This window comes from Halichoerus grypus, chromosome 9 (assembly GCF_964656455.1).
Source record: "Halichoerus grypus chromosome 9, mHalGry1.hap1.1, whole genome shotgun sequence".
NCBI lineage: Eukaryota > Metazoa > Chordata > Mammalia > Carnivora > Phocidae > Halichoerus > Halichoerus grypus.
In genome coordinates this window covers 90,538,496-90,563,185 of record NC_135720.1, presented here as the reverse complement: position 1 = coordinate 90,563,185, position 24,690 = coordinate 90,538,496, and the positions used below count along the sequence as shown (strand labels likewise).

Genomic DNA, 24,690 nt, shown 5'->3' with positions numbered 1-24,690 from the left:
TAATCTCTCCACAAAATCTCTTGCAGTCGGTACTATTAACGTCCAAATGAAGCACAAAGAAATCCAATAATTTGTCACATCTCACTCAGATAGTAAGTAGTCGAGCCAAGATTAAAACACGGGCATTCCGGTTTCGAGGAGTATACTCTTAACCACTGCATGTGAAACACAGTCCTAATTTTTAACATTTAGAGAGGCACTTAAAGGGATATAGATTCGAGGTAAATAAAAACAAATATAAAATGAACTAAAAACCTTGAAATCTGAAAACAAAACTGAATTTTAAGAGACCAAACATGTATAAAATATAAAAATAGAATCAGGAAGTCTTTATAGAGTTGCACAGACAAGCATAAAGCAGGGGAAATTTGGGTAAGTTGCAGTAGGGAAATCTCTAGCCTTGAGTCCTACTTCTAGAAAATCAGTCATAACCTCCCACAGTGCTGCACTTAATGACCCAACACACACACAAACACACACGAACACACACACACACACACACAGATGATACAGGCTACAGAGCAGAATGAACCTCTGGTCTCACCCACATGGGATGCATTCTTCCTGCAATATGGAAGCATCACCCCTTTGTGTCTACCTGTGTAGGTGTTTTCCTTTGTGTCTACCTCACCGATATTGAGGCATAAGCATCATCTACAGGGCAGAGAACAGATCTTCCCCAACTCGCTTGGCAATATCACCCAGCTCAGGACCACACACAAGGCTTTTGATAAATAGATTTTAATTATTATGATGTGCTGCCATTTCCCTCAATTTGCAACTTCACACACACATAGCGTCTACTTTTGGGAATAAGAATGTGTTTTTGATCTATTTTCTGTTCACTACTGCTAAGAATTTGGCTGAATACAGGACTTTATGACATTGTTTTCAATAGAGAATCTCAGTAAAATATTCTTTAGGGAAATACCAAATCTAAGATTAGTAACTGTTCATTTTCGCTGAAGATTCTACCGAGGAATTTGTTCATGTTGGGGAAGTAATCATCCTGGGAGATTTTCTTCACACATACAATCTGCCCTTTTGATTCATCGAGCCTTTGTTCAGCTGCTGTGTTTTTTGCAGTTAACCTCATGCTGCGGCTGCTCACGGCACCAGAGCATCTGGTATGGAACAAAATCATTGTCCTGTTCCAGATATTAGTTAACTGGAAATGGAATGTCACACACCATCTTCCTCCCTCCTCCTATATCCTTTCTCTTCCTGAGAATATGACCCTACACAGGGCAGCACAGGGGCTATTCAATGGAGAGTTGGGTCAAGTGGACACCAAGGCTCACTTTTATTATATCTATTAAATATAATGTTCTATCCCAGTTATCAAGGAATTTTTCCCCAAGAGACAGGGTTTGTCTCTTGCTGTGAAAATTGTGTACTTTAAAATCACACTGCTAGTTTTTCTACTCTCCAATCAACATCGGTCTAGACTGGTCTTGGGAGACTGTGACTCTTAAGGATTTTCACAAAAGCTGGGTCACCTGGAATCCTTGGCTAAAACTACAGGAGGTGGGGATAAGAAACACAGTTTTGCCATTGGCTCACGAGTAGTAAAACCTAGACCAAGAAGAAGTTGAATAATTAGACACCAATATCTCAAAACAGTAATAATGTGCATACTAATTACTTTCTCTAAGCCATCATTTGCAGCTACAAATTTACTTGCAGATAAATTCGTTCGATTAAACAAACAAGTCCGTCATTTGATGCCTTTGACAACGACAAGACACTGCTTGACGAGCCACAGCTACTCCCCAGTGAGTCCCTTCTTCACATACTGTTACCCAGTTTCTTGTGGAAAGTACATTTGTTGTCTCCATCCCAAAGCGCACTGCCCATGCTAATTATATGTAGCAGTGACCGCATTCTTCCTTAATCGTCTAGATGTCTTCTCCACTAGATGGAGGAGTGGGGATCAGGTCTCTTCTCTCTCTGCCACTATTTCAAACAAAGGGCGTTGTCTGCCACTGTGCTTTGCACATAGTAGTTTTGCTTCTTGTATTTTATTTTCTTAATTTCATCTAAAGAAAACCCACATCCTCCCAGACTCGACCACAGCGTGCCTCCCAGCCTACATTTCAGTCTTGCAGAATGGTCTGTCAGAAATACAAGAGTAGAAGTTGGGTACATACACATTAAAAACTAGGAAGAAATGCTACGTGTTGACAACTGAGTATTTTAATATATTCAAGAGCAGATGAGAGGCTATCACTATTTAAAATGCCAGGCATTTCAATTATAATTTGAAAATGGGTTCTCACTTTTAGCCACTTAACCTCAAACCATTTTTATTACAATGAGACAAAAGCTTCGAGAAAAACAAAGATTGTGCTCTTAATAACAACCAAAATAGGCATTAAAGAATTTTATAGCATCCTTACGCTTCTGAAACCCAGTGCCTAATGAAGTTATTTTCAATGATCTTTCAAACTAAGTGAGCTGTTCTAATGCAAATTCTGAATTTCACTTTTATTATATTTATAAACTCAATGCTTAGTAGAGGAGACAGTTTCTTCACAAACTTCTCCAAAGCAGACATAAAACAAGTATAATCATGTTGCCCTTATTCATACTGGCACACAAATAGTTGACATAGAATAATAAAAAGCTTTGCTGTCAGTATTTTGGTAAATAACATTTTAACTATTAACTTCATACCTCCTGCAGAAGGTCCCCTTCATCATTCATCTCACACTTTTTTATTTAAGTCGACTTTGGAAACCACAGTATCCCCCAACAAATGCATTCAACATGTATTTATATGTATACCTGAAACAAACACTGCAGATGATGAATTCCATGGAGGCTCTTTCCAGAGGGACCTGGCAGGTAATAAAAGATAAACATCAACTCTGATGTGTCATGCCCAAAGCACAGGATGCTGGAAACGCACTAGAAGAGTCAAATGACAAATGCTCATTTATGCCTGAATCCCTACAAACAAAGGACACTACAATGCTTAAAACTGTGTTGATTGACTTTTTCTCCAACATACTGAATTTTGTTATATAACAATTGTATTCTAGAATAAAATCTATTGTTAGACTCAGATGATGACACATGGATTAGACAACTAAGCAATCACGGTCCACAGCAAAACACAAATGGAAAAGGACAGCTGTACGTGACCCAGATTTGTATCAATGGCAAAAACCCACTCATTTGTAATTCCCATTTTTCTTTTTTCCTTCTTTTCTAGGGTCCCTTCTAAATTAATTCCCTTCATTATATAACCACAACCATCTCTCTTTAACCTTTCTAATTCTACAAATGTCGGTCTCCGACAAACCCCAGCCCTTCCCAGCTGGCCACAAGGAAGATAGAACCATCTACATGTTGCCCCACGTGGTCCCAGGAACAACCCCAACTCAGTCGGAGGAAACAGGGAATGCTTTCTCAAAAAGAGTTTGAAATTACGCTTCTGCTGCCTTCAGCTGTCACTTCAAGTTGGTGGGGGAGGGTAGAGGATTTTTCTAAATCAAATCAAATCCTCTCTAAGTATTTTCCATGTATGAGTGTACAATCTCCATAGCTGATCACTTCCATCCTGGACTTTGGCCTGAGGAAGCCCAGGTCAGCACCCCAGCCCATCAGCCAGAAAGAACCCATCTTGTTCTATTTCCACAATTGCATAGTTATTATTTTATGTTTGTTGTAATCAACTCTACTATTCCCTTTGTTTCTTTGCTCATCTTTCCACCTGTCTCCATCTTTGTGTCTCTTTTCTACCTTATACATTTCAGTATCTTCTCAGTTTAGCCTCTGTGTCTACTAATCAAACCATAATATAGAACTCAAAACACACTGTTTATAACAGTTGCTATATTGCTGACAAATTTTGTTCTCTGTTCTTAATTACAAAACTTAGTATCTAAAAAGCTTTTTGTTTCTCTCTTAAAACTTAAAAAATCAGGGGCGCCTGGGTGGCTCAGTCGTTAAGCGTCTGCCTTCAGCTCGGGTCATGATCCCAGGGTCCTGGGATCAAGCCCCACTTCGGGCTCCCTGCTCCGCAGGAAGCCTGCTTCTCCCTCTCCCACTCCCCCTGCTGTGTTCCCTCTCTCACTGTGTCTCTGTCAAATAAATAAATAAATAATCTTTAAAAAAAAAAAAACTTAAAAAATCAAATTGGACCTGTTTACCTCGTTACTTTTGGTTAATTTTTCATAATTTCATCCAAATCCAAATGCTTGATTTTCTTTATAAACTTTAATAAATCAAGACAAAGTAAAAAATTATAGCTGAAGTTTTCAGATAATCAATATTATTTATATAAAATACAACAACCTGCATACTTTTTATATACATAACCACACCCACTTTCTTTAACCTTCCAAATTCATAATTACTTCTAATTCTAATAAGTAAGATAAAATGAAAATCTTGTCATATCATAAAATAGGGAGTCAGTATATTTCTGAAAAATAAGTCAGATCAATAGTTAAGTCTTACTAAGTTGTTAGAACTCCTTTATTATTCTTTTACCAGAGTTTTCATGTCACATGCAGAGTAGTTTTATCTGTACAATAGTGGCCTGAACTACACACCATAAGTCAGAGAGATCTCAATTCAGATATTCTAATTTCCAGTGACAACTTATTCATTGAGCATCTTTCCAATTCTGTTGTACTCACTAGACTTGTACATCATCTCCAACCCCCCAATCAAATTGTCTTTAGACTCTCCTCACTCTAAACCTCAAGATTAGCTACTTTAACAAGTCCCCTCCACGACTTCTTCCACCAGTCTAAATTAAGATAATTTATTAAAGTATAGAATTGTCTTTTGGTTTGTCTTAAGGTCTTATATCACAAAATAAATAAATAAATAATCTTACATTATTCTTATTTGATGCATGATGATAACGGTTTATGCAAGAGAGACAATATGAGATTCAATCAATTAATGTGTACTCAAAACAAAGTATTGATCCAAAATCAATAGATTGGCTGATAAGTGTATAATTACATGACTTACTAAAAGAATATCTTTAAATGAGTACTTCTTTTTAGAGTACTTTATTTCAGCTGACTTTCATGACTAACCAACCAATTTTTTACTTAATTGTTTAAGATAAAAGATCTCTTTTGTCTTTATAAACTTTTCTTTAAAAGTGGATGAGGCCTTTTGGAGACAGATGTCAGATATAATACATAAATTTACTTTTGCTTGTTCAAAAAAGAAAAAAGAAAAAGAAAATCTAACTAAAGGGCATAAGCGAAAAAGAAAGGAAATGGGGACAACAGAAAAAAGATTTGAGTAGTAGAAAGCACATGGACAAATTGTAGCAAAACTTTAACAAACCACCAAAAGCTAATCCTAAATAATCAGTGAGAAAAGTCAAGAAACAATGCAGTGTCATTGTAGAATGTCCCAGAAATAAGAGAAAAAAGCAAAGAAATGAAAGAATAAGATCAAAGGGACTAAAAAAGAAAAAGACGACCAATCTAGAAGGTTTGACATATGAATAATAAGAGTTTCAGAAAAAGAAAAGAGAGAAAAATAGAGGGGAAGGTATCTTCAAAAATAGTCATTTCACAGAATTAAAGGACATGAGTTTCCAGAATGAAAGGGTACACTGAATAATTAGCTAAATGGATTAAAATTCATACACATCAAGACTCATTATCATAAAATTTCAGAACTCTAACACATACTATGTATGAGGAATCCAAAAGAACCCAGACTTCTTAATAGCAACACTGGAAGCTGGAAAACAATGGAGAAAAGATTTCAAAACTCTGTGGAAAAATACCTAACTCATAATTCTATACTGAGTCAAAACTATAGATCAAATGAACAAAATAAAGACATATTTCACATACCACTCATATACCCTTTCTTGAAAAACTAATGATGGATATGATTTTCCAAAATAGGAAACCAATACAGAAGAAAACCAGAGATCCAAGTAACAGCAGATCCAACATGGGGGAGAGTATAGGGAATCCCCGGGAAATTGGTAAGGTAAAATCTCAGAACGACATCTGAATATCAAGAGTAAATTCCTGTCAGATATTTTCACAGCGAAGGCTCAAAAAATAATTTTCAAAAATAATAAATTAATAAAATACCTCTGTGTCTGAATGTTTGGGGAAAAATTGAAACTGAATTTCTAATGTATACATAAAATACTTACACATAAGGAACTGGAAAAAAAAAAGACAATTATTAACCTCACAGAAAAGAAAAAATGATATGGGCCAGGAAAAATAATCATGTAATAATACCACATGGCTCAACTATGGATGGCTTTACATAATCATGGTAATGTAAATACTAAATTTTTTTTTAAGATTTTATTTATTTATTCAACAGAGAGAGAGAGAGAGCTTAAGCAAGGGAGTGGCAGGCAGAGGGAGAGGGAGAAGCAGGCTCTCTGTTGAGCAGGGAGCCCAAGGTGGGGCTCGATCCCAGGACCCTGGGATCATGACCTGAGCTGAAGGCAGCCACTTAACTGACTGAGCCACCCAGGAGCCCTTGTAAATACCAAATATTGATCCTAGAAACATTACGATGTTTTATTAGGACAACTGTGGGAATTGAAAGTGTGCATGTGTATTTAGGGAGGAGCAGGGAAAGAGAGCTAAATCCTTGTTTATCCAATGTGAGAAGTCCATAGTTAATGCCAAAAACTTAAAGATGAGTAAATAGTAATATAAGCACAATTTTTAGAGATACTGAGTTAAAACAGAAAGATCCAGCTAAAGAAATTGAGACTAGATGTCTTGGGAAGGGAACAGAAGTGGGATGAGGAACTGCTTGACTCTTTAAACCATGGGCATACATATCTTTAATAAACTGAAAATTAATGTGTGTGGGGGGGGATGAATTGCTAGTATTTTCTCTTCAAAAAGCAGTTTTTTCAATTGCGTTTACTTGATTTTTCTTTCTCTTCTTCTTTTTTTTTTTTTTTTTTTTTTGGTTAAGAGGTCTTATGTAATTTCTTTATGTACAGTTAGTCACTTTATCTTTTCACATAACTTTATATAGTGTTTTCCATATCATGGAGTATTTTACCTGTCTTTATATCTCCCACCTAAGCTGTGAATTCCTAGAGGTTTAGATCCTAAAGTTAGATTTGTAACTCAAGTACCTGAAACACTGCCTATTTCATAATAAGAGATCAATACATTCTTGTTGAATGAATGATGAGGATGAGAAACACTGAATTTATTATTTAGGGAAAAAATATCACACTTCCATTATGAGAATTAAATATATATTGTCAAAAAAAACCAAATAGTCTCTTATGCCGTTCTAAATCAAATTTTTATGATGACTTAGTCTCAAGTGATAACCTCTATGCTCCAGGCATTCACTGGAGCCACTGAAGTTATCATGAGTGCTTTCTTTCTATTAGATAAGAGGACTGAAAACATCTATTGTCAGACATCTTCACCCAGAAGTGACAATTTGTATTCATGATTATGATTATGTTTTAGGTAACGTCAAAGCCCTTCATACAATTTATATGCCAAACACTTGAGTGTTCTCTGACCAGGTTGCTACTTTAGAAAATAATGTATATTATTTCAGGTTTGTTGAGACTCATTTTAGGGGCGCTCAATGAAGAACAATTCACCTACTGAACACAACATTCCCACCAGATTGCCTCCTCAGTAGTAGACAGAGTTAAGGATAAGTTGTACCTTCTATTTGAATCTAGATGACTTATGAATAATTTTTTCTATAAAATAGAATTATAATCTATATACAAAATATTTTAAACAATAAAGATATTAGACTCTAATAGGGCCCACACTCATTTGAAAAATTTGATTTCTGTTGTGTGCTGGCTGTTACAAAGGATGGCAGGTGATAGTCTAAATGGTATATATCTCATGTCCATGGGTATATTTTATGTTCTATCACAAACAAATTTCCGATGGCATCATAAACTTTAAAGTAATATGTCTTTAATTAAGCAAACATACTTTAGAAAAAGAAGCAAATGGAAAAAAAAAAACTTCCAAAAATACTTTTTTCTTTGGCCCACTAATTGAGCTTCTTCAGTGAAAGCCCTTTTGCCTAGATAGTGTGTTTCAATCTCTTTTTTTTATTATTATGTTATGTTAGTCCCCATACATTCCATCATTAGTTTTTGATGTAGTGTTCCATGATTCATTGTTTGCGTATAACACCCAGTGCTCCATTCAATACGTGCCCTCTTTAATACCCTCACCAGGCTAACCCATCCCTCCACCCCTCTCCCCTCTAGAACCCTCAGTTATTTCTCAGAGTCCATCGTCTCTCATGGTTCTTCTCCCCCTCCGACACTGGGGAGGGTATGTGCTATGGTGAGCACTGTGAATTGTGTAAGACTGTTGAATCAATCTTTTTACTTTGGAACTGTGACCCAGATGAAGCTGGGTTGTACACATCCTTCCTCTACTCCAGTTGTAAAAGCTTGTAATTATGACAAAACCTTTAGGAATTTTACAAATTTTTATTTTTATTTTTATTTTTTTTAAAGATTTTATTTATTTATTTGACAGAGAAGCACAGCGAGAGAGGGAACACAAGCAGGGGGAGTGGGAGAGGGAGAAGCAGGCTTCCCGCCGAGCAGGGAGCCCGATGTGGGGCTCGATCCCAGGACCCTGAGATCATGACCTGAGCCGAAGGCAGATGCTTAACGACTGAGCCACCCAGGCGCCCTGGAATTTTACAAATTTTTAACACTGCTACAATATTATATTAGACAAAATAAGATACACTTACATAGTTCTCTGTGTGTACAGGTGAACATCTAAGTGCTTTACAGATACTAACTCATTTGATCTCCCCAAAATTAATGAGGTACTCTTATTACCCCCATTCTACAGATGGAGTAACTGAGGCACAGAAATCTCAGGTATCTTGCTGAAGCCCCATAGCTTAAGTGGCACGGCCAGGATCCGAACTCTAATAGCCTGACCCCAAAAATCCACACTCTCAACCACACCGGCAAGATGGGAAGGTACTCGAGCTTAAAAGAACACAGCACCCAAGAAAGCATAAATAGATGCATATATATAAAGTGAGGAAACTTTAATAACCCTTGTCCCTTTGCATTTATGCAAGCCTATCAGGAGCAATAGAGGTTAAAGGAAACTCCGCTGGTATCCCCTATTTCACTTATACATATTCATGTGTATATATTTCGTGTCATGTTGGAAAATTCTCAGGATTTTACTAGTACACTTATTCATCCCCTTATTTGATGCAAGCCAGCACCTACGTGGTGAATAGCTGCATCACAGCTAACTCTGTAGGCAGCTACCATAATCACTTGTTGTGCCTGGATAAATGGTATCTAACCAAATCTGTGATATGAGCATGAGATACATTAAAAGTCTTACTGTTATAAAATCAGTGTTCAAGAAACCAAATGTTAGTAAAGGGTTTGAAGAGATAGATGGGAAGAAACAATGAATCAACCTAAGTCCATATTCAACATTTCTCATTCACAAGCACTTGTTCAATACCTACTATATTCAGGGACTATATCAGGCAAATGACTATAGCCATTGAGCCATGAATGTACGATTCAAGTCTTTCCCCTACCCCTCTTCTGAGACAACATATGGGAAGACTGTTCAACTCGAGTACTTCTCTTGCCAAAAAGAGGTAATCTAATTGAGTGGATCCAGAGAAGAGTGGCTAAATGATTAAAGGAATGATGGGATTCATTTTATGAGAACAGATTGCAGCGGCTAAAGTTTACTAAGCACCACCAAGAGGAAACAGTGGGTTGTTTACCACTAAGTTACTGCCTTCTGATGAATTATTTAACAGGACTGGAGGAGCAAAGGATGCAAATTAAGTACAAGATTAAACCTATTCTTTCACTGTAGAAGAAACAGTGGGAGAAAATGAAACTACAATAATTCTGGTTTTATTTCATGTTTATGTGTATTATATGTTGCAAAACAATGTATGAGACCCAAAGTTCTTGCCTTCCCAGCACTGACTGCTAAAGAAATAGGATAAAACATGCCCAGTGTGACTAAGGGCCTAACTGATTTGTGAGAATAATAAATGTGTACAGAGAAGAGAATAGTCATTCGAACCACCTCCCTCAATCACAAAATCATAGTTTAGGGTCAGCAGGGGGCCTTGACAGCAGTGACAGGAAGGTACTCCCACTTTATCTTTCTGCAGATTTGTGGTTGTTCTAGAAGCTGCATGGGCTTGCTCCTCTCTCTCAATAGTTCTGGAACTCCTGATCACAACATCTTCTGGTAATCCCTTCCACATACCCAGCCCCCTCCTCTCCCCAATTCTGTTCATTTTCTAAGGAAACAGTCGCTGTTTACAGGATTGAGATTTAAATCTCAATTAAAAAAATTAGTTTGGGTAGAGCTGAGTAGAGGATCACTGATTTCATGAATGAACAGAAACACACATTGTAGGGGGGCGCCTGGGTGGCTCAGTCGGTTAGGCAGCCAACTCTTGATTTCGGCTCAGGTCACGATCTTAGAGTCCTGGGATTGAGCCCCATGTTGCATCCACTTCTGCGCTCAGCAGGGAATCTGCTAGAGGATTTTCTCCCTCCCTCTCCCTCTGCCCCTTCCTGGTTCACACTCCCTCTCTCTCCTTCTTCCTTTATCTCTCTCTCTCTCTCCCTCTCAAATAAGTAAATCAATCTTTAAACACACACACACACACATAGGCAGGGAATGGGAGGATTTTTGTTGTTGCTGTCCTTTTCATTTGCTCTGGTGAACTGGGGGAATTTCTCCTATCACCTGACCCTTCTATAAATTCAATTAAGCAATAAGTACAAAACAATGCCACGCCCTGAAAAAAGTACATGACAATTATGTAGAGCTGATAAAATAAAAAAGTAGTTCAAAATCATTTTAATACAGCATTCTCAATTATTGTTCATATATTTAGCCAAACTCTATAAAGTTAAATGGAGTCAATCATGAATATAGGAGCATGAAATCTGAGTTCCAAGGCCCATACAGAGCTTGCAATCACATATAATGAGTTAAAAATTACTCCAAAACAGCCAGAGTTCTATTTAGAAAAAGAAGGGGAGTGTCACAGAATACATTTTTATAACACCATTGATTTAATAAATTTGATAGTTGGTATTATCCATGTTTTCTTCTCTTACTAATGACATCCTTCCCAGGGCTGGAACAGTGCTTAAAATGATTGGGAATTCCATAACCTTTCATTTATGCAAATATGTCAATCAGTATTTACCATATTTCAAAATAGAATAGTAATGAACCTAGTACACATTAACATAAACAATTTATTCTCCAAAGCATAAAAAAGTAATAGAAGCTTGACACCATTTTACATTTTTGCAGATCTTTTTAATATCTAGACGTCAAAAATCACTAGAATCTCATCTCTGCTGTTGCATTCATTCTGCTGCGGTACCGCACTCCATGCAGCCTCTGGGCAACTCCACTGTACATCGTGAGAGAATGAGAGTGAAAAAGACAAATAACATCTGATGATGGAAGTAATTTTGACTTCCTAGTCTCCTCAAAGGGTCTGGGTGTTCCTGGGGGCCCCTGGACCACACTGAGAACTGCTGCTATAGTGGAAAAGCCAGCAGATTAAAGACCGAGTTCCGGATGAAGCCTTGTTCCTTAAAGGCACATCACCTAATTTTCTTGATCTTGGTCCCTTTGCAAAATGAGGATTGGGGTAAGATGACCTCTCAGATTCTTCCCAATTCTAATATTCTGTGATTATGTAATATAGTAAAGAAAAGGAGACCCACCCATGGTCCCTTACACTTATGTGTATGCTCCCTGTGGTATATCCCAAGTTTTATGTAACCCCTTCACTTCCGTGCTGTAATTGTTATAATAGAAAACTGACCTAATACATCAATTCCAACTAAGCACCTAGCCTGACTAACCCAGGTAAGAATTGTAAAGTTTCTCTGTGTAGAGTTATCGGGAACAATAAAATAAAATTGAAATAAAAATGATGGCATTCCTAAAAGCACGATGGGATCTGAAACAAATAAAGGACATTATTGGAAAAATTGGTGAAATACAAATAAATTCTCTAGTTAATAGTATTGTGCCAAGATTAATTTCTTAGTTTTGGTAAATGTTCTGTGGTTATGTAAGATACAAACCTAAGAGGAAGCTTGGAGAAGAGCATACTGGACCTCTGTACTATTTTTGAAATTTTTTGTAAGTTTAAAATTATCTCAAAAAAATAAACAAGACGGCATTGAGGGCCCGGTGATCTCACTGTGAGTGAGCTGAGTGGGGAGGGGTGGTGATGCCCTTCAGATCCCTCCAGAGCGGCTGTCAGCAATCCAGGCCCTCACTGTCTCCTAATCATTTTTTAAGAACCCAAAAGAGAAAGGAAGTAGCTCAGATATCTCAGAACATGATGCAAGACCCCATATAGGAATTTAATTTTTTTAAAAAATGATGAAAACTGAGACATTTTAAATGTTATTATCAATGAATGTTAAAAGTACAAATATTCGATTTCTTACTTGCTTGATCAATTCAATTAGATTCATAATGAGCATTGTTCACTCATAGCCCCTTATGGATATTTGTGCTGTTTTGTTTCATTTTGTTTACTGCCCAGAATCTAAAACCCTTCCTGTGTTTGGGGGGCAAAAAAGACCTATGTTGAGAGTCTTGGTGGAAGCAATAGAATAATTCTCACTACAGAGGCTGAAATTATCAGATTCTCACATTTCTAACCCTACAGTTAACCTGCATGCACCTCATCTAGGGACAGGGATTTGTCCTCTGCTCAGCCAATCAGGCAGAGCTACTAGGATTCTCAGTACAAAGCTATTGGACAAAGGAGCAGGGACGGGAAGACTTCTTTTTGGACATGGTAACAGTGGCTGAAAGATCCAGTTTCCAGAGGCAGAAGTGGAAGGGTTTGGTGTCCCGTGAGTGATTCAGGGACAAGCTACATCACCTAGTGCTCAGTGGTACAAGTATCTTTGCAGGGTCAGTTCGGTGCCATTCTTTCAGCCATAGTCTGTTTCTCTCCATTTCCTGGGGCCAGTATCAGCTCCCTTGATGACTGTGAAAGCTGTCTGATGTCTTTACAAGTTCGTTTTCTGTTTCAATCTATCAGAGTTGATTTCTGTTACTAAGTTCCCCAACTGATACATACTCATTTATGTAACTATAGAATTAGTTCACTCCAAAGTACAGAGTTACTGTGGTAGGCAGAATTCTAAAGATGGGCCCCCAAGATTTCCATCATCTTGTTATTCAATTGAATACTAATCTAGGGGCTGCTGTGAAGGGATTTTGTTAATGCAATTAAAATCCCAAATCACAGATTTTTAAGATATGGAGATTATCTAAATGGGTAATCTAATCCTATCAACCCTTTAAAAGCAGGGCATTTTCTCTGGCCGGCAGCAGAAGGGGAAATCAGAATGGAAAGCGCCAGAAAAATTCAGGGCACCATTCATTGCTCACTTGAAGATAGAAGAGGCCACTTGACAAGCAATGCGAGCAGCCCCCAGCTGAGCTCTAGCAAGAAAATGGAAGCTTGAATCCTACAAATGAAAGCCAAATTTGGCCAAAAAAGTCTAAAAGAGCTTGGAAATAGATTCTTCTCCAAAGCCTCCTTTTGAGGGCCCAGCCTGGCTGACATGTTGGTGTTGACCTGTGTCTCCCTAAAAGCAGAGAGTCCAGCCAAACCCATTTTGACCTCTGACTTACAGAGCCGTGAGATAATTATAACATTGTTTTAGTCTCTAAATCTGTGGTGATTTAGTATACAGCAGTAGAAAACAAATAGAGTTACAAAAAAGGACTAATGTAGAAGAAAATGGAATGGTGCTTTTGAAATTCCGAGGGAGAGCAATCTAAAAATCACCTACCCAAACTATGGAGAACATGTGCTGAGATACTAAGACATTCAAAAACATGGCATTCTTCATTATCGTCCTTCTTTCTCAAGAGACCAGAAGAGAATGTGCTCCACCACAACGAAAGTAAACCAAAAAGTAAGAAACTATGTAGTTCAGAAACAGAGGATCCCAACCATGGGCAGGGGAACAGAGTTGTACCCAAGGCCCAAAGGGAAACCGTTCCAGATGGAAGCACATCTGAAGCTCCGGGAGACATTCTTCAAAAGGATGAGCTTTGTAAGAATATCTGGTGGGTCTGAATGTATTAAGAAGAGATTCAGACTATTGATTGAGTGTAGGGTTAAATTAATAATTAGTTCATAGAGAGATACGCAAATGAACAAAAATAAACTGTAATTCACCCCAATGAAAAGAAAGAGTTGTAGTGGGCGCCTGGGTGGCTCAGTTGGTTAAGCGACTGCCTTCGGCTCAGGTCATGATCCTGGAGTCCCTGGATCGAGTCCCGCATCGGGCTCCCTGCTCGGCAGGGAGTCTGCTTCTCCCTCTGACCCTCCCCCCTCTCATGTGCTTGCTCTCTCTCATTCTCTCTCTCTCAAATAAATAAATTAAAAAAAAAAAAAAAGAAAGAGTTGTAGTAAAAGAGAAATAATCATAGTATAATATTTGACTAAGCAATCAATAACACTTATATCCATGATAATACAAAAACACATAATACTGTAAACTTAACAATGTGATTATATTAGAAAGATAGAGGACTGGAAGTACGCACTACTATCAATATTCTGATTCAAAGTCCTGTGTGTTCATCAAAACCCACTATTGTCCTCTGAAGCACTGGCTTATAGGGAGCCCAATCGTCATTCGCAACTTTGCTTCTATGGGAAACTATATTCCAGATCCTAATCAAGAAACTTGCAAACGAACTTTTGGAACAGATACCATTATCCCACAAAAATAAAGACATCCCTTTAAAGAATTATTACATCAGCAGTCGAGAGATGAAACCTAGGCTCATCTCTCTTTCCTCTTTCTTTCCTCTTTAATATGTTTTAATAAGGTGGGGTTTTTTTTTAGTTAAGTTGTAAAGTTTTGATTATTGTTCAAATATGCAATTTTAGAGTCTATTTTTTCTGCTTCAGTTTATCTTATAAATCATTTTTCCATAAGTTCATTCACTTTTTTCATTCATAAACTAATTCTTTTTTTCCAAAATGACTTATTCCAGTATGTTCTACAAGGGATCTCTAAAATAAAGTACCATTTTTCACAGCTGATGAGATACATGCTTTATGAAATAAAATTAGATAATTATGCCAAAGTCCTTTGAAAATTCAGAAAGTTACCAAGTAAATATCTGTTCTGTTCTTATTTTTAATTAATCATAACTGGAAATGTGCAAGCTGCATCTCAGAATGACTAATAACGTTTCTGAAACGCACTTAAATAAATGGTAAGTCATTTAAAAATCCAGAATAATCGCTGAGTCACACATGACTCATACAACAGAGCCCACTAGTCAAGGAATGACTTGTAGAGAAATATTACTAATATTAGATAACGGTTAACTCTCTGTGTGAATGAGAAAATAAGATCTGTGTCTATCTCTTCAAAGTTTTCTTAAGTTTAAGCGGAAAAACATTTTTCTCTAGTAAATCAAAAACATTTATTTATAATAGAAGGAAACATAAATGAGTTGATCATTCAATATTAGGTAAGCATTTGAAGGATATAGTTTAACTTAAAGACCACAGCTCTGGAGTCAATGACCTTGAAATATAGTAACCACAAAAGAAAGAACAGGCTGTCAGCCCAAACTGCCAAAAATGTGGAAATATAATTAAGCTTTTACGATGAAGATCTATGAATTCTTGACCCATTCTGGTTTCTATTTTGATTTTTAGTTAATGGCTCAACAAACATATTGCAACATAAAACCTCTACAAGGTACTATCCGGTGTTGTGGAGAGACAAAGATGAACCAAATCCGGATCTGGCCTAGAAGAATTCACCATTCAGTGGACGCAACAAGGCATTTATTACTTATCTTAACCCAAAGTGGACCACTAACTACGTAGAAAACAAAATATAATAATAAAACAAAAGCATGCAAAGGAGAAGAGGTTAAGGCAAAGCTTTTTGGAACAGTAGGTATTGGAATGCAGCCTTGAAACAACATCTGAGATTTGTAAAGATGAGGGAAAGGAAAAGAGGGAGAAGCCAAAGCACTGAGCTTGCCATACACAGGACAAACAGGGTGAATTCTCGAGTTAATGGTGTGTGAAGGAAGGTAGAGTGAAACTGGTGGCACAGATCTTGATTTTCAATGACCTTACTTACATGCCATGAAAGACCTTCAAAGTGTTGGTTGTTTTATTATCAATTTAAGCAAGATATTAAATTTAATCAGAACTGTGCTTTAGAAAGATTCATTGAGGGTCCTACTTTGTAATGTGAATTTATGGGAGTATTAAGGCAGAGAGTAGAGATTAGAGGCCAAATTAGAAAATGCTTGTAGCTGAACAGATGACAAGCATGGTCAGCAAAATTCTGAAAAGGCCCCCCAAATTCCCAGCCCGTGGTGTGCCAACACTTCTCCCAGTTATTCAGTCAAACATTAATCGACGTGTTGCTGTGAAGGGACTTGGGGATGTAATTAAGTTCCCAAATCAGCTGACCTTAAGGTAAAGTCATCCAGGAATGCTTCGCCGAATCACATGAGTCCTTTCAATCTATCTGTGTCCAGAAATCAGAGACAGGGAAGTTAGAGAAAGTCAAAGCATGAGAGGGGGTTCAACAAGGCAAAGTTTTTTCATTACTGGCTTTGAAGATGGAGGGGACTCTATGGCAAGGAAGGTCAGTGCCCTCTGGGAGCTAAGATTGCCCCCCCACCCCCAGCCCAGTCAACAGCCAGAAAAGAAATGGGGACTTCAGTTTTAACAATGAAAAGGAACTGAATTCTGTCCACAAGCTGAATAAATTTGGAAGTGGATTGTTCCCTAGAGTCTCCACACAAAAACTCAGTCTGGCTAATGTCTTGATTGATACCTCAAGCCCCAAATTCACTCACATCTTGCCAAGATGTCTGACCTACAGAAGAGGTGATATCATACATTTGTGTTATTTTAAGCCTCTAAGTTTTTTGTAAGTTGTTAACAGTAATAGAAATAGTATAAGTAGGGGCGCCTGGGTGACTCAGTCAGTTAAGCGTCTGCCTTCACCTCAGGTCATGGTCCCAGAGTCCTGGGTTCCTCCCCCCCCCCCACCATGCTCTCTCTCTCTCACTCTCTCTCAAATAAATAAATGAAATCCTAAAAAAAAAAGAAATAGTACAAGTAATGAAATGTAGTATTTTATACCATTTTAAAGGATCTGCTCTTTACTAAACCAAGTATTAAGCACATACTTAGGGAAGGCAGCATTTTGGGACCCACTTGTCCAGGTCAGCTTCATAGGATAAGAACACATTTCAGTAAATTTCAGTTATTAGAGACCTGTCCAAAGATTTGGAGGTGAATGGCATGATTTTTGAAAACACTTTAAAATTAATCACTCAACAGGCAGAAGTTGAAAAAGACTTGAGTACCTACCATGTAAATTAACTAAACTAATTCATAAGGAATAATAAATGAATAAGCTTAGGAGTTAAGAGAATTTGATTTAGAGTTATTTTGGCCATGTAGTATTCAACAAGTACCTTGATTTCTTTTGGTCTTACTTTCCTTATCTGTAATATGGAAACAATTACTGTACTAATTACTTCACAGTATTGTTACTAGAACCAAATTTACTAAAACATACCAAAAAATTATATACTGTAAAACAGTTCACAGATTTTAATTATGATTATTATTGGGTCTAGAACAGTTACTCGTCTGCAAGCCATAGATTATCTCAGTGCATCCAAATTAGCCCAAAATAGTGTTGTAAAGATTTAAAAATTTTTACTTTATTTCTAGTTTGAATCAACACCATACTTAAAATAGTGCTACACTCACCTCATAGAACTACGAAGTAAACATTGGTTAGTAGAATAATTGACATTTTATCCTAATAAAAAGAACTCGACAATCAGTGACATCTAAATATATTTACAGGGAAAAAGTAGATATTTGCCTTACAAATATCCTAAATTTGAATCCTAAAACTAAGAGCAATCCAGTAATCTTCTTTGAATTAGATTGAAGACTAATGTATTTTTATTTTTTTTAAGATTTTTTATTTATTTATTTGACAGAGAGAGACACAGCGAGAGAGGGAACACAAGCAGCGGGAGTGGGAGAGGGAGAAGCAGGCCTCCTCCCGAGGAGGGAGCCCGATGCGGGGCTCGATCCAAGGACCCCGGGATCATGACCTGAGCCGAAGGCAGACACTTAACAACTGAGCCACCCAGGCGCCCCAAGACTAATGTATTTTTAATATGGGGTTTTGATTGCACATACTGTATATCTTTTCAAACCTAAAAATTATTTCAATATACTGGGGAAGATTTAAGGACAATCAGGTCACTTCCTCAGGATTTCCCAATGTATCAGTGGGAGAATTTCTTGTGATAATTTTATAGAGTACTTAAGAGTAAGTCATTAAATAAAGCATTTTAAAAGAAGAAGGAATTGAGACAAAAATGGCCTTTGGAGAAAAAGAAATGCAGTTAGAAGGAAGAGTATGGTTATATAAAGTGAATTATACTAGTACGTTTCCAGGCAAACGGTAGGTGGCAACATCTACCCAGTCTTGTTTTGGAAATGATTGTATAACACCAAGATAAAACAGGCTAATGATTCATGAAATACGGGACTTTCCAAAACTCGTGTATTAAAAGGGATATTTATGCACGAACATATTCTTTGTTTTTATTCTTTCTATTTTAGAATATCATGCTGCTGCCTTATCAGAAGGACTTCACTGAAATCATTAATCTTAATGTGTTATTTGTGAGGCATATAAGATTGTTCATCTAAACGAAGGGTTAGCGTTTTTTTTCCTTCACATGAGTTGGTCAGATGCGGTGGTTGAATTAGATAAGAGTGAGGATTAATGGAAGCACGGATACTTTATTTTACATTTAAAAAAAAAAAAAAGCCACGGTGTGAGCTCAGCAACTAGAGTTCGCTGCAAGTTCCTACAGGAGGCCCATCTAGTGGCCAAGGGAGGGCGGAAGCTGTGTCGTTTCCTTTTCTCTTTTGAGCACATCTGACTCTCTCGGTAACGCTGAAGGCTGAAGACATGTGACCCTGTGTGCGGTTCTCACAGACCGAGTTTCCAAACCTAAGAAGCCATTTTGGGAGATAAATGGCAGAAGTCACTGTGGCCCTCGAGGCCTAGGGGGTATTTTTATTTTCCAGAACGATGAGATTTGTTACTGAACATTTTCCTGGTGGGAAATCAGAGAGCAGCCCTAAGAGGTGAGCAGAGGTGCTGCTTTATAACAGCAGAGGTCAGTAACAGCAAAGGGGAAGGAAATGGAGCAATCCTGCCAGAAATTGTCACTTTCTTTGAGTTGCACAATCAACAGGCAAGAGGCTGACAACACACAGGATATCCTAATCCTAAGTACCCAACAGAGTCTCCTGGACAGGCAATGTCTCCATCCTGGCCACAGGGCCTTCCTGGACGTGTTCAGAAATATTTAAGACTCTCCCTACCAGAGAACTAGTTTCTACCACAGAGTATTTTTTTTTAGGGAACCATAATAGAATATGAAGTAAAATTTTCCTCTATACTTTTTTTACAGTTATTGAAATTTTTTCCTACCTCTCCAATCCTGGACTTGGATTTATCTTTAGGTAAGAAAGAACAAATAGCAGCAAAGAAAAGAATAGGAAAAAAAATAAAATATTTTATCTTTACACTTGGCAAATATTTATTGAGTGCCAGGGATTGTTCTAAGTACTTGGGGTACAAAGTAAACAAAATACATCATGTCTCTTTCCTCATGGAACTTGGAATCTGGCAGGGCCAGACAGAGGTTAAACAAATAAATGGTATATGTCGAGTGGTATATTCATTTCCTAGACCTGCTACAACAAAGTGCCACAAACTAGGTGAGTTAAAACAACCGACATTCATTGTCTCCCAGTTCTGGAGGCTAGAAATCCAAAATCAAGTTCTCTGCAAGGCCATGTTCTCTCTGAAACCTGTAGGGACACTTCCTTGCCTTTCCTAGCTTCCGGTGGTGTTCCAGTAATCCTCGGCTTTTCTTGGATTTTAGATACATCACCTCCATCCTCTTTCTTCACATGGTGATCTCCTCCTGTTTCTTCACATACACCTCTTTCTATACGTGTCTATGTCTATGTCCAAATTGCCCCTTTTTAAAAGGACACCAGTCATATCAGACTAAGACCCACACTAATAATCTCATTTTAGTTTGGCTACATCTACAAAGACCCTATTTACAAATAAGCTCACAATCTGAGGTGCTAGGAGTTAGTGCTTCAATGTACATTTTGGTGGGGACACAATTCAACTCATAACCTATATGATGAAGAAAATTAAAAAGTAAAAGAAATAGAAAGTAGTAAAGGGAGGGGAGGCATGTTTAGATAAGGTGGTCATGGAAAATGACATTTGAATACAGTGAGATTTGAATGAAGAAGTGAGAAATTGGAGCATGCAGAGAGCTGAAAGAAGAGATATCTGCTTCTGAAAGCACAGGATTTTAAGTGCCAAAATTGTAATGTGACAGATTGTCTTCATTCTTTAAAATATTTTCATGATTATAAAAGAAAAGTCTATGCATATTACAACCACAAATCATTCTTTTTAGCTCTGAACAAGTTGATGATTTTCAGTTAACTTATCTTTAGCAAGAATAGAAGGGATACGGATTGATTATAAGCTGATGTGATTATTCCTTAAACAAATATTTATTTTGCTGCAAATATTCATTTTGCACACTTTTAGCTCCTGGGCACAAAGCAGTGAACAAAATTGTAACACTCTTTGCCTTCAATGAGTTTATATTTCAATAAAAGGGAAACCAAGTTTGACTTTTTTATCCTTTCTCCCCCACTGGTTTGGAATTTGAAGAAACCTACCCCGCAAGAATAAAGTGCATCTTTGTGGCAACCAAGAATCATAGGATCTCATTAGGACCCATAAAAGTTATCTGGTCCAAGTATTCATCAGATAGGGAGTCTTTGATAAGACTCTCCTTAAAATGGCACAAACTTGTGTGTCAACACCTTTAGCAACAGAAGTTCACAATCTCTCCAACTTCACCATTTACTAGAATTTCTCCCGCCCTTGCTCCCTCTGCTCTGACAATACAGTATTGTTCCTTTTCCTGGGAAACACCAGGCTCTTCACTTGCTATTCTTCAGGTACATTCTTGGCTAGCTGCTTTAGCTCCTTCAAATATTTATTAAAATGTCACCTTCTCAGTAAGCCTTTCTTGGTTACCCCATTTAAAAATAACACCCCCCCGCCACCATGTTGCCACCTTACAGTCTTTATTCCCTTTCTTTTCATTATTTTTCTCCAAAACTAGTATCATTATCTAATTTTTTAAACTCATTTATTTTATTGTCTGTCTCCCCCTATTGGAATGTAAACTTCACAAAGGCAAAAATTTATATCTGTTTTAATTTACTGCGATGTCCTCTGGAATGAGAAGCAAGCCTTGCACAGAGCAATGCAGAATGAATGCTTGTTTAAGGAACGGTCATTTAAACTTACGATTAGCAGCCCCTCTATTTGTGTTAAGGGAGAGTCGAGTGACAGCTATCAGCCTGTCCCAGGTGGGCCACATCTGAAGTAACACTGAGCACTATCTTCAACTACAGTTGTAGGAAACTCAGAGGCATTCCTTCAAATTGGTGTTGCTCATATTTGTCTTTATAAAGGGCAAAGGTGCCTCTTTACATCTTGCTGAGGAAGGGAAGCTCAGCTCAAGTATGCTATTTCATGATGAACTAACTCATACCCAGATAAAACTTGGAGAGATTGGCCCGGGGAGTTCCTACAGTGATTTCACCAAACATCCAGAATGATCTGTAGATGGAATAAGTCATGTGACTTGCACACATATGTGCTGCTTCTTAAAATGTCAGTAGAGGTCCATTATGATGAGTAAGTGCGTATGGGAGAAATTATCTGGTGTTAGCTTGGCCACATTCATGTGTAGATATAATTGTAAATATTACATATCAAGTGGGAATGATGCTAGGTGACTTGAACTTTATTCTGACAATGAAAAGACTCCTATTATGGAGGAATTTAGTCCGCATCAGGCTGGGCTGTAAGTAGAGCAATGGTTCTTGACCCTATTCGCAAACTAGAATCACCTGGGAAGATTTGCAAGCACTGGTGCCTAGTCCTCACTCCCAGAGGTTCTGCTTTAAGTAGTGAAGGATAGGTCCAAGTATTTTCTTAAGCTTCCAAGATGATTCTAATGTGCAGGTAGGTAGAGAGCCAATGCAGTAAAGAGCTATTCTCTGGGAAATGACCAAGGAACTGTTAGACTTGTATATCAAGTTTACAGAATTGTTCCAAGGAGCACACTGTATTAATAGGAATAGGGTATTCAAATAGGTTCAAGAAAAAGAAGCAAAAGTCACATTTCTCTTCCAGGTATTTACAACACAGAGATTTATAGGCATTATCATTTATGATAGTGGAAATGCAATTATTTCAGTCTATGATAAAGATATTTGAACTGTGCATGAAAATCCCCTCAAGTAAGAAATCACATAGCAGGGGCGCCTGGGTGGCTCAGTCAGTGAAGTGAACCAACTCTTGATTTCAGCTCAGGTCATGATCTCAGTGTTGTGAGATCAAGCCCCATGTGGGATTCATACTGGGCACGGCGCCTGTTTAAGATTCTCTCTCTCCTTCTCCCTCTGCCCCAACCCCCCTCTCCCTAAAAAAAAAGAGAAAGAAAGAAATCACATTGCAAAGTTGGTGCAAACTGCTGTGGGTTCCCTAAAGTAGACTCCGGAAGAGAGTAACCAACAAGATGTGTTGGCATGCTATCCCAGGCATGGGCCCAGGAGCCAAACCAACCTGGATTTAATGTCCAATTCTGTCGTTTAGCAGGTGTGAACATTCAGAGTTTAACTTCATCTATCAAATAAAGTTAACAAAACCTACCTCAGAAGGACTTGTGAGCAAAGCCATGTGACCAGTAGAATCTCACAGGGTCCCACACTTAGATGGGCCTTTTGTTTGCCGTTTTATTGCTTTGTGGTCACTGTCTTGAAATTCTTGATAATTTATCTTTGGTTTTCACTCTGGTAAGTGAAGTCTTATAGGACAATGGAGTAAGCACTAGACGCTTGGAGCCTGGGCTCCCTTGGGGTCCTGCCTACCCATCTCCCCTGGAAGACTTTTCAAGGACGCTCTCCCCACCCACCAGTAACCACTGTGGCCCCCAACCCCTCACTTGGACCTGGACATGGTTTGGGGTCAGATGAAAATCCCCTGCTTGCCAAGTCACAGGGCACAGCCCTGGGCTCCTGTAAGGGTCTATACTTGCCCTGCAAGTAACTTCATGCCGGGCGAGCAGGTTACTAAATAGCTAATACAAAAGACTATCACAGGTAGCGAAAGAAACCTTGGAAAAGAAGAAAAAGCATTCTTCCTGCTTTTTGAACAAGGAGCCCGGATTTTCATTTTGCACTGGGCCCTGCAAGTTACACAGCTGCTTGTGAGCCATAGATTTTTATCATACATAATTTTTGTGCATACATCAGAAAGAAAACATGAAACAAATAGATTGGCTCTGTCAGAGTGGAAAGCCTAGCAAAATTCTCAAAAAAGTTCACTGTCCTCATCTCCGTCAACGTGTTGTTCCCTTTCAACAATACGGTTGTTAACTATTAATGGGCATGTCTCTATCCACTTTTATCTAAGAACTTCGAGGATAATCTAGAACATGTTTTGGATGCTTTTCTTCTGATAATTTCTATTTTCTAGGTGCTTTGGAGCAGGACTAAGGTGGGTCCATGCCGCAGCAACTAAATTCACTCATCATGCAAGAACCAAACAACATCTCTACACCACTGAACCATGAGATTTGCTTTGTAAAGCAGAGGAATTGATATTTTCCTCTAGGGAGACTTCCATCCAGAATACTAAGAAGTTTCTACTCTGCAAATTATTTGAGACTTTGAGCTACCTTAAATTCTTTTTAGAAATAGGACATAAATAAAAAATCAATGTCAACTCCTTTAGAGCCATCTGGTGTGGATTTTTCTGCTGTACCTCCTTGAGAACTCAGAAGAGCCAAAAAGAGAAAGAAGTAATTGTTCTCTGTTCACTGCAGCTGCCAAAATAGTCACTAATTTTTTTCTTCATTCACCTGTAAATGAGAACCAGCACGCAAAACAATACATGTTTTATTAATCTAAAGACGTATTAGCCAAATATGGAATGATTTGGATTGCCATGAGCCAATGCTATTGACACTTGGTCCTTTTAAGCTCCCAGGGTTGGGCAATGTAATCTCTCATGTCCAGGGTAGTGGTAGTAGAAGGAAAATAGAGGCCCAAGAGTAGTTCTGTTAAAGTACTGCTTATTCTTTGTTCCTATATTTTATAGTGAAAGGAAAGATTGAGGGGAAAATGTGTTCGGTGCTATAAATACTTGAAAAGTATTCCAAGTCTTCTCATTTTTCAGGATAAAGCTCTTTAATCTATGCTTATTGTCATTGATGTCTGCAGAATCCTCCCCATCCTGCATCTTCCTTGGGTTGTTGACGTCAGGAATGATGTGTACATAACTCATACGGATGAATAGACAATTTTGTGACTGAAAGTCTCTGGTTAAGCTACTACTCTTGTCACAGTTATCATGCAGAAGAGATACTGTGAATAAAACAGGGTCCTCTATTAAAGTCTCATTTCATC

At 37.9% G+C, this 24,690-nt stretch overlaps 1 protein-coding gene across 1 annotated transcript in view; it reads right to left on the bottom strand.

The window, feature by feature from the left end:
- LGSN (lengsin, lens protein with glutamine synthetase domain) overlaps positions 1-2,900 on the bottom strand; it is a 29,195-nt gene extending 26,295 nt beyond the window's left edge. The window contains exon 1 of the mRNA XM_036102748.2: positions 2,788-2,900. Within this exon, the coding sequence (XP_035958641.2) occupies positions 2,788-2,865 (78 nt within the window). The 5' untranslated portion in view covers positions 2,866-2,900. The remainder of the gene's footprint in view (positions 1-2,787) is intronic.
- Between the last annotated feature and the right edge of the window lie 21,790 nt (positions 2,901-24,690).